At 33.0% G+C, this 10,325-nt stretch overlaps 1 protein-coding gene across 2 annotated transcripts in view; it reads right to left on the reverse strand.

Moving 5' to 3' along the window:
* Positions 1-9,155, reverse strand: part of LOC103576248 (homeobox protein SIX3) — a 31,130-nt gene extending 21,975 nt beyond the window's left edge. Inside the window, exons 1-2 of one of the 2 annotated variants that reach the window (XM_008556398.3) lie at positions 8,752-9,155; positions 7,811-8,654 (exon numbers count right to left, since the gene is read on the reverse strand). In XM_008556398.3, coding sequence (XP_008554620.1) covers positions 7,811-8,490 — 680 coding nt within the window. In that variant the 5' untranslated portion in view covers positions 8,491-8,654; positions 8,752-9,155. Of the gene's footprint in view, positions 1-7,810 lie in introns of both variants that reach the window. The other variant, XM_008556397.3, reaches the window with a different exon arrangement.
* Between the last annotated feature and the right edge of the window lie 1,170 nt (positions 9,156-10,325).

Genomic DNA, 10,325 nt, shown 5'->3' on the forward strand with positions numbered 1-10,325 from the left:
CATCCTACCCCCTTTTGAGGATCTCCCTCTCCTCCCTTTCTAATACACCCTAAACAATTTTACAATTACAATTGTATATCTTTGTAACAGTAATATTGTTATAAATATTTATTACTAAATCGCTTTTAAGAAAACTCAATAAGTCTCTATATCTGTTCTTAATTTTAATTTCATTGGAATAATTTTTATTTTATCTATGGATTTTTAAGCCGTTCACTTTTTTCACAAACAATTTTTTTTACATAAGCATTTGAAAATCATTAATCTTTGAAAAAATACCACATATATATAGACATAATTTTCTAGCAGTTTACATAAAACAATAGAGTCGTCCAGCAAACCTTGGGCCCGACAAAAAAACCTTCAGATTTATATATAATATGTATATATTTGCTAAATCATCATAGGATCGTTTGTTCACTGTGTATTATAGAGACGTAAAATATCCTCCTCAACAAAATCCAAGATCGAAATAACAAAAAAAGGTATACTTGTACTATCTATAAAATCATCAAGAACAATCATGCATATAAACCTTTATATATAATAATAATAAGTTGATCAATTCAGTACAATGACCGTGGTATCCATTTCAGTAACGAAAACCTTCAGACATATCAAGCATCGTAGGAATTCTTCATTGAATTGAAAGCATTTTTTTTTATAATCCCAATACATATATATGTAAATATATATGGATAAAAAAAGACAGCATCTACATCTCTTCATTGGCTCTTTTTGTTAATATAGGGCCGCTAAACCGTCCTGTGGTCAGATTGTCAGCCGCTTAATTAACCGTGAAACAGCCTTTGGGGTAGCTGGACACCATAGACGACGAGAAACCACATGGGACATTCGATACACCCGCACCAGCAATAATATCCTCCTATACCCTATACCCGAACTAAGAAACGCTCATCCTTCTCATCGCTCCTTGTCTCTAAAACAGTGACGGTGCCCTCGATCCAGGCTCTCGTGTCGAGGTACCTGGAAACTCTTCTTCTTCTCCTTTATTTTCCTTTATTCCTCGTAACTGGATATCTAATAGCCCGGAATTCAATATCACAGGTGGCAGTCTTGTTTAACATTCGAGGAAATCCCCAATACATTTACAGCATCTTCACTATCAAACAATCGGCAACAATAATATATACTTATATATAGATATCGAAATAAATTAGACATTGAGGCAGTGAAAACAGAGAAGGATCCTTGTTATTGTAACGTAATGAGCGGCTAGCCGTCCATAATAGTCATCCAGATAATCGCCAGTGTCGGATACTTTGAGTATCGATTGACCTATAACTCTTGGGATAACGAGCACACATGTTCACTCATATCATTGATTCGCTTTTACTCTGGCTTGTCTTCAAGTTTAAGTACTGCTTAACACCATCCATTATACGGAAAAATTTTTTTCCTAAACACAAGATAAGATTTTCACAACTTGTGAAAAATTTCTGCCTTTATACATATATATGTGAATAAGAAACATTTGTTGTAATGACAATTATTGCGAAAGGTTTCTTGTAGTTAGGAATTATTCATTACTGAAACAAAACTGTTGTATTAAACTAAAAAAATTTATTTGTTAGAGTAGCAAGTGGAATTTGTACACTGAAAAAAATATTTATTTGACCCAAAGATATCATATATTTGAATACGGCCAAATAAATATTTAATTGTGATGAGAAAGATACAATATATTTGAGTAGTTTAATTGTGTGAAGTGATTCATTTGTGGTAAACAAATGATCCAATCGCTACAAATAAATAAGGACTTCAAATATAAGTATAGTATCGCCAAATTTTAAGTTATTCGTCAAAAATTTAATATCTTTACTACAAATATCGCGTTACTAAAACCAAAAGGGCGTATCTCAAAATATACGCCCTTTTGGTTCTGCAGAACCAAAAGGGCGTATAAAATTTTTTTTTTTTGCTCCAATCAATGTAAAAATATTGAAAACATTAAAATCTATGGAAAAAACGAAAAAAAAAATTTTTTTGTTTTATGCCCTTTTGGTTTTAAGCAAAAATTTTTTTAAAGTCATAAGGGCGTATCCTATTTTTTCGGTTTATTATTAATTATAGGTCAGAGTAAGAAAAAAAATTGCAAGGGTAATAAGAATTATCACTCCACAACTTAATTTATCTGAACAAATATTTATTTGAATAAAAAACCAAATTTCTTTATTTAATTTTGATCGAATCTTAAGTTTGTCACAATTTTTTTAATTCAACAATTAATGTAAAAAATATGTATCATTCGGGAACGAAAAAATTCTAAATTCTATGAGTGCTGTGAAATTTAATTTAGTCAAATTAAAAAAATGCACATTTAGATTGTTCAATTTTTCAAAGGTGCATTTTTTCATTTTTCAATCAAAGTTTCATTTTCTGTTTCCTGTTTTTTTTTTTTTTCTTTTTATTTTCAAAAATCAATTACCGTTGTTCTTGAGAATTGTTATGGTTCTAGAATACCAATATATCAAAGCAAGTTTAATGACCTAAATCATTTTTGTGCATCAGACACCGTCCCACAAAAATATTATCAATATTATTAAAGATTAATTTTCAGCGATGGTAATAGTTTATAAATTTTTTTATTATTGTCAAGTTATGTTCTAAAAAAAATTAAAAAAATTTTTTTCATACTCTTAGCTACAGATGATTCTGACGATGGAGATGGTATAGGACTAATATCCTGATGAATTTATTTTTTCTCTATTTTTTATTTGTTTTTTCACTTAAATAAATATTTGTTCATATAAATTAAATTGTGGAGTGATAATTTTTATTACGCTGGCAATTTTTTTTCTTACTCTTACCTATAATTTATAATAAATCGAAAAAACAGGATACGCCCTTATGATTTTAAAAAAATTTTTTCTTAAAACCAAAAAGGCGTAAAACAAAAAAAAAATTTCTTTCGTTTTTTCAATAGATTCTAATGTTGTCAACATTTTTGCATTGATTGAAGCAAAAAAGTTTTTTTATACGCCCTTTTGGTTCTGCAGAACCAAAAGGGCGTATATTTTGAGATACGCCCTTATGGTTTTAGTAACGCGATATATCAATTACTGACCACAAATAAATGATATATTTCTGTCAAATTATAAAATTATTTGAATCAACTGTAATATTTTGTTGTACCAAATATTTATATTTGTCATTATGAAATATTTGAAAAAAGCCACAAATAAATTGATTTTTTTTTTTTTTGAATTTTTATTTATTTAAAGTCGCATCAACTACAATGGTTATAAGCGACACCAAACTTAAATTAAAATCTAAGTGTCAATATTCGATCAAAACTAAATTTAAAATTTATTATCTTTAAGTAGTCTTAATATTTTTGGAACGTTGTCTGGATCGTAAATTGATTTATTTGGGACAAATATTTCTTTTTTTCAGTGTATCATCTATTCTCATAACAAATATACTTCCTAATTACGACGCAATGCCACGTGTTGTTATAGACATTGATTTGTTACTGTTAGCTAATTACACAAAAAAATCGGGAGTGATTACGGATTTTATTTGAAATCCACATTTACTCAAAAATGTTTTACAGTGTGTTTGTCACTATAACAAAAATTTTCGTTATGCTGTCTTTTGTTATGACGACGAAACTCTTTTTTTTGTATTCGCACCCGACTGAATTTCGTAAAATGAAAATAGGTATAAATAGAGCAGACTTCATGCGTAATAGCAATATTTTCTCAATCGTCACTGATCACGAATACGATTTAAGGGTAGAGTCTTCATGTTTACTTCACATGATACTCGGGATGAATATACATGCGTAACTGGTTACAAATAGACAAGAGAACCTAAGTAATTTAAAAGATTGATTGACTCAATAAAGAAAAAATATATCGTAATGTAAGAAATTAGTGAGATATTGCCGTTCATTGCAGTATCATGTAATATTTCCTGACGCCTCCGCTTGGGGGACTCCCTATGGCGCTGTATCATGTACGCAGGCAACCACAGCATTAGCTCCAGAATGTACAAAAGTTATGTACACATACACTTACAATTTAGTGTGTGTGTGTGTCAAATAAAATGATACAAATGTGACACTCGTTATGATGCAATGTTTTGGTATAACGGTGAATTAGTATTGTGAGGGTGTTCGATAAAGTTGAGGAAACAAAAAGCCATAACGGAAACAACGGACAGCTGAATCCCCTCTCCGTCATATTAGTGCGCAATTACTGACTATATAAAGAGAAAAAACAAATATATATATATATATTTCAAGACAGTAGTGCAAGTGAACATGTCACTGTAAGACTAATTATTTTTCCATTCAGGAATAAATCACCTGTCTCAAACACATTTCTCGCTAAATCTGTAATCAATTAAATAATCGCTTATTATATTTCTATATATATATAAATATAAGAAATAGCGAAATTTAAAAATAATGTAAAGAATTTCTTTTAAGTGAATAAAAATGAAATTTTAATTCGCATTGAAATGAATAATAGTGAAAAAAAAAAAAAAAAGTTAAGACAATTTGATGTTAAGTTGGAAACCGGTATAACACAACAATAATTCATCAGACACAAGCCGCCACGAATTTTTATATTCTTATTCTTATTATTCTTGTTTTTAGTTTGCAGAAGGAGAGTTGAAGCAGGTGTCATGAAATAAAGTCCGGTCACTAATGATCTTTAGACATCCAACGTGAAATTAATCATCGTCTTTGTCTTTTAGATATACATGGCCCGCGGGTTATTTCTAACACCAAGACTACCAGGTCATTGTCCATCATGTTATTTTGTTGTTAACACTATTGTATATTTTTTACTCTTAAATATTTAGGTATGCATCTATATAAATAAATCGATCAAATCGAATCTTGTTTTTGATGCCACATGAACTGTCGGTTCATTTGATAAATGGAAAAAAAATGTCTTACATCTGTCAACACTATCTCCATTAAATCATAACCTAGGGCTCATCTGAAACGAGGACAGCGAGTGACTATGAAAAGCTTGAGACGAGTGACATTTGCAGTCTCGTTAGAAAACTATCGAGACAACGGTTGCGATGAGTATCGAAATGGGCAAATAAATTGTGTAATAATGACTTTTAATGTGTACTTAAATTTTATCTTGCAGTGGGATTGTATCAAGAAAATTTAACGACAAGGATAGCTGTCAGGATGATGGAGACATATAAAAGCATCACTGAGTGCAGAGAAGATATAAAATATAAGAGATGAGGCCAGAAAAGATTTTAGTGTTAGTGTTTGGGATGCAGGATCTCAACGCCAGATTTCTGTATGTATGAGTGGATATATGCATGTATGTATATAATATGTAAGCATATAGATAGATGAAGAATATATGAGAAGATTGCTCCGGGCTTTCGGGGCTGAGCATATTGAATAACTCGCTCGCTGGACCGCGAAAATCTACCCCGGTACGTATACTGGCTCTGCAGCAATCCATAGACATATACCTCGCACTCATCATTTTATATACTCGTATGTGTCTCGTATCGTGACTCCTGAGCGTTGAATCCACACCGAAGGACCTACTCGTAAGCTCTATACTATACTCTTTATCCTTTATATAAATTCTTGTGTGTTATATATTCATATAACTTCGACATTGTATACTTTTACCAGCATACACGCCCATTAGTTTTTTTTGGTTTGACTTGGAAATTATTACATTTACTTTTATTTATTTTTACCGCAAATTAATTAATTATTCTGTTTTATAAAATTTGAAAAAAAAATTTTTTTTTTTTTTGAGAAAAATTTAGTTAAAATAAATAACATGGAATTAATAGTGAGAAATTTTTGTAATTTTTATTTACGAAAAAAAATTAGTCTACTTCCGAGTAATCCCGAGCCAATTGGAATTACGAAAATAATAGTACATTGTGTGTCAAGTGATGAAACAAGGCGATTTCAGACGAGGGTGAAACTACAAAATTTGACGTCACTCGAAGTCTGAAATCATGTTTCATTCCATGCCACTCAGTATATTTTTTTCATATTATATACATTGATACTGTGAGTTTTAATGTTGTAGGCTAATTTCTGACCGAAAGCGCGGCGAAAAAATAATTCAGCTGGTCAGTTTCTGTTAAATCGCATCACTAAAATATTTATTCATGGTTACTTAATTTTCAAACTAGAAGTATTTTTAAAAAATGCATTCATTACTCCTGAAATAAATAAACCGAAATTATTTTAAATTTCCGTAGCATGCATTTATAAAAATCATAAACAAGGAATTAAAATATCACCCATTTAATCCAAATTTTTCAGAAAAAATTCCATACCAGTAAAATTTGAAAATTACAGGCGCCTATTTAATTAGAAAGAGGCTCAAATAAACATAATATAAATTACTGTTTACCTATAGAAGGTATTTCACATAATGACTGATTTTCAATGAATTTCTCTCGGATTAAATTAATTTGTGAACATTAAGAATGTTATTGTTTGAAGAATGCGGTTGATTTCATTTAGCAGTAAAGCTTTACATGTCGACGCCATGCGCTGTGTACTTTATACTCCATACTCTGTACTTTGTACTGTACGCTTTGGGGAAGTTACTGGTCATACTTATTCCAGTAATTTATACCTGCAATAACTATGGGACACAGATACCTCAGCAAGGATATAGATACCTTTTGACCTTAGCAATTTCAAATGGTTTAAGACCCGTATATATTTTTGAAAGTTTTGCCTGAGAAAATCCGGGTCGTAAATCACTTAGAGGTCCGGGGAAATCCCAGCATAAAAATGTTTACAACCTGAGGCCTAGTGGCATGTAGTCTAGACAGTTCTTAAGGCTTTCAAAAACCTGCAGTGTTGAGAATCGATTGTCATCGACAAATAATTTAATGATGACTTAAATCGCGCAAAATTACAAGCCACCTGTACCCCCAACTCGGTTTCATAAAATAGAAAAAAAAATAGACGGTATTATAAAAAATAAAACCCAATTATTAATTATCTATTAAAAAATAAAATTTTGAAACTCTATTATGGAAGTTGTGTAATTGATTAATTTTTAAAATTAAATACCAACAGAAGCGTAATAAAAATAACAATGAATTTAAAAACAATTAATAATAATTTTTTTGAGTTTGTTATTTTTGTTAAAAAGTAAGTTAAGACACATTTCCGGACAAGTTTATGATAACCGTAGAAAGAGCTGGCGAAATTGAATTTGAAAGAGACGTAATTTGAAAATCGAGAGAACTCGCCGTCGGCAGCGACCCTCCGTCGGACGTAAAATGAAATTACACCACCCTCGTCCTTTTACGTCTGTATAACGGTACAACGTTTGTGTATTGGTAGTTTTCGCATCACTGCTGGGATAAGGGACTAGAGAAGCTAGAGACGGTAACTGGTGCTGGTAACATATATATGAGCCATACATGCGCTAATGTGTATAACAATCTGACAAAAGACTTGTTTGCAAAGGATAACATGCCACAACTTTGGGAAACTCTTGCTCGAGGGACAAACCGCTAAATGCTTTATAATTATTATCAAATTTATCTCAACCAACGAACAATATTCTTCATAATCTTGACAAAGTTCATTTCTACAAAACCAAAGTATCAAAAATTTTTCCACGTGTTTGAAAAAAAGAAGGATGACTGATTTAGCGAAGACTTTTTCGCATGCGGGTGCATTGTACCCAAAAGTCACGTAAGGATATTTTTCAAGGACTTGTTCCTTGCTACTAATTTAACAGACAAGTGGACACTTTTGACAAAAGTGATCCTGCCCAAAATATAAATGAGAAAAAAAAATTGAACATACCTATTTTTAGCAGCAGCAGCGCGGTCTCTTTGCCGTCGATTTTTGAACCAATTGCCAACTTGTGTTGGCGTAAGTCCCGTCGCAGCGGCTAGTTCTCGTTTTTTACCAGGATTAGGATATGGATCCTGTAGATACCACTCTCTTAACAAAGAACGAGTACGCTCTTTAAAACAGTGAGTCTTTTGCTCCCCGTCCCAAATGGTCCTTGGCAGTGGAAATTTTTTACGCACCCGGTACTTGTCAACTGGACCCAGCGGTCTTCCGCGCAACTTTTCTGCCTCAGCGTAGTGGGCCTCCAGCCACATGGCCTGGAGTTTTCCATGGGAATCTTTGGTAAATTTATGTCGCTCCAAAATCGAGTACAATTCTCGATAATGCCCAGAATGGTAGGCAACAATAGCACGTGCTCTTAGCACTGCTTCATTTTCATTCAACTCCTGGATGTTTGGGTGAGCTACCGGCAAGCTCCATAGAAATCTAGCTAATCGCTCGATATCACCACTTTCTTCCAGGGTTTCACAAACTGTCGCCACTTGGGTGACAGTAAATGACAACGTGGGCAATGCAAATACCGGAGCTGGTACTATTGGCCCATTTGTGTTCGTCACCGCTGATGCAGCTCCAGCTGGTGCTACTGCTGACATCTTACGATAATACGGATGATAGCCAACTTTATACATTCAAAACCACTTTTTTTTCTACAATAGTTTTTAATTTACACACAATTAAATTTATCGTATTATATATATAAACTATTATCATATTGCTCATTCTCTTACCACATTTTCATCAGTCATTGTGACTTTTTAGTATTTACTACAACCACATCACTTTATTACTCCTACTAAAAAAAAAAAAATCACTGTGTCTTAAATCAGCTGTCAGAACATCACTGCGTATCCAAAATAATAAAGACAAGCAAACTTATCTTATTGGTTTACCATAAATCGGTTCTTATTCCGTTACAATTTCACCACCGTAATATGAACCAACTGTGATAAGTAAAAATCCAATATATATTAAAAAGTTTAAATGGTTTAATGACAGTAACCAAAAACAAAAATTGGTCCTAGATCACAATGAACGTCAGGCAAAGCAGACAAATCGAATGTGTACCGAGCAACTGTCAAGACGTTTCCTCCAGAACACGTTGGCTGTTACTGGTAATAATTATCAGGCCCGTTGTTTATATTTTTATCAAGAGCGTGTTCGTGCGGGTACGCTATCTCGCGAGGAAGCTAAACAGCAGACCTACTGTTGCCTCGATCGTATCGGATAGCAAACTGGTTTCGTTTACAACCCGGCATCTCGGCCCCAGCCCTGCCCCGCATGATACGTTTGTCCATCCCGATGTACCCAGACTCCTCTACCACACTCTATCTATCTATCTACCTACCTACCTACCTACATACGTACCGCTATGTTCACCAGCATAGGAGTATTCCTAACCAAGTGGGAAAGTAGGGGAAATTGAGCCCCCACCTTGGGCACCTGGATCCTTTCAACGTTGCCGCTTCTACGTGCAAACGACGGGATCTCCGGCCAGCCAATCACGAAGCCACGCCCAGAGAACTCGCGGCGATTGGCCGGATCCCATCCTCGTCGCCATGGCAACTATTCTTCCTGCCACACTCCTGACTACCGTTTTCTATTGTATGTGAGTTTAATTATCCCCACACTCACCCGTCGCTGGCATTATCCCGGAGAGTTTTGTGTGTTGTGGAGCTATATTGGTACTGCTATACGTCGTGGATAAATTCAACTCTCTCCAATACCAGTCGGTGATGGAGATAAAATATGGTGTAGTCCATGCTCGACTCTTCAATATACTTACACATCAGGTGTGGATATCCTCACACGTTACTCTTTGCCACTCTTACACTCTCAATACTGGTTTGTACCAACAGTGCACTACGAGTCAGTCTATGTATATATTCATCAGCTCCACTTGATATCTAAGTGCTCATGAAAACTTTAATCATCTTTGTATCCTATAATTTTATACGCACGGATTTTTTATAAATATATATATATATATATATATTTTTTTTCAGCAGGGATTTGGATTTTTTAAATTTTTGTGGAAATATATTTCTCCAATTTGACATAAAATAAAAATCAGAAATCCAAAAGTCGGAGCATAATTTAGTTAGATTTTTTTGGTAACGCAAAAGTGGAGCTTCGGCTTATTTTTTCCAGTGAAAAATTTTTCCGTCACGAAATTTGATCATTTTTTTTCTTTCTTCAGTAAAATATTTTGGAAAAAAAAATTTTTGGCAAATTTTAATTTTCCAATGAATTGTGTGATTCGGAAAAGTAGTTTCTAATTTTGAAAATTTTCGAATTGTGTCTTGAAAATATAAATTGCAATATTTGATTTATGTTGTCATCAGTTTTTCAACTTTTTCGCCATGAAAATTTGAAAAATTCAAAATTACCTCTGTTACTACAAACATTTAATGATTGTATGAATTTATAATTCGACAAATAGCATAAAAAATAAATAAAGAAAATG

This window comes from Microplitis demolitor, chromosome 3 (assembly GCF_026212275.2).
Source record: "Microplitis demolitor isolate Queensland-Clemson2020A chromosome 3, iyMicDemo2.1a, whole genome shotgun sequence".
NCBI classification, from domain to species: Eukaryota; Metazoa; Arthropoda; class Insecta; order Hymenoptera; family Braconidae; genus Microplitis; species Microplitis demolitor.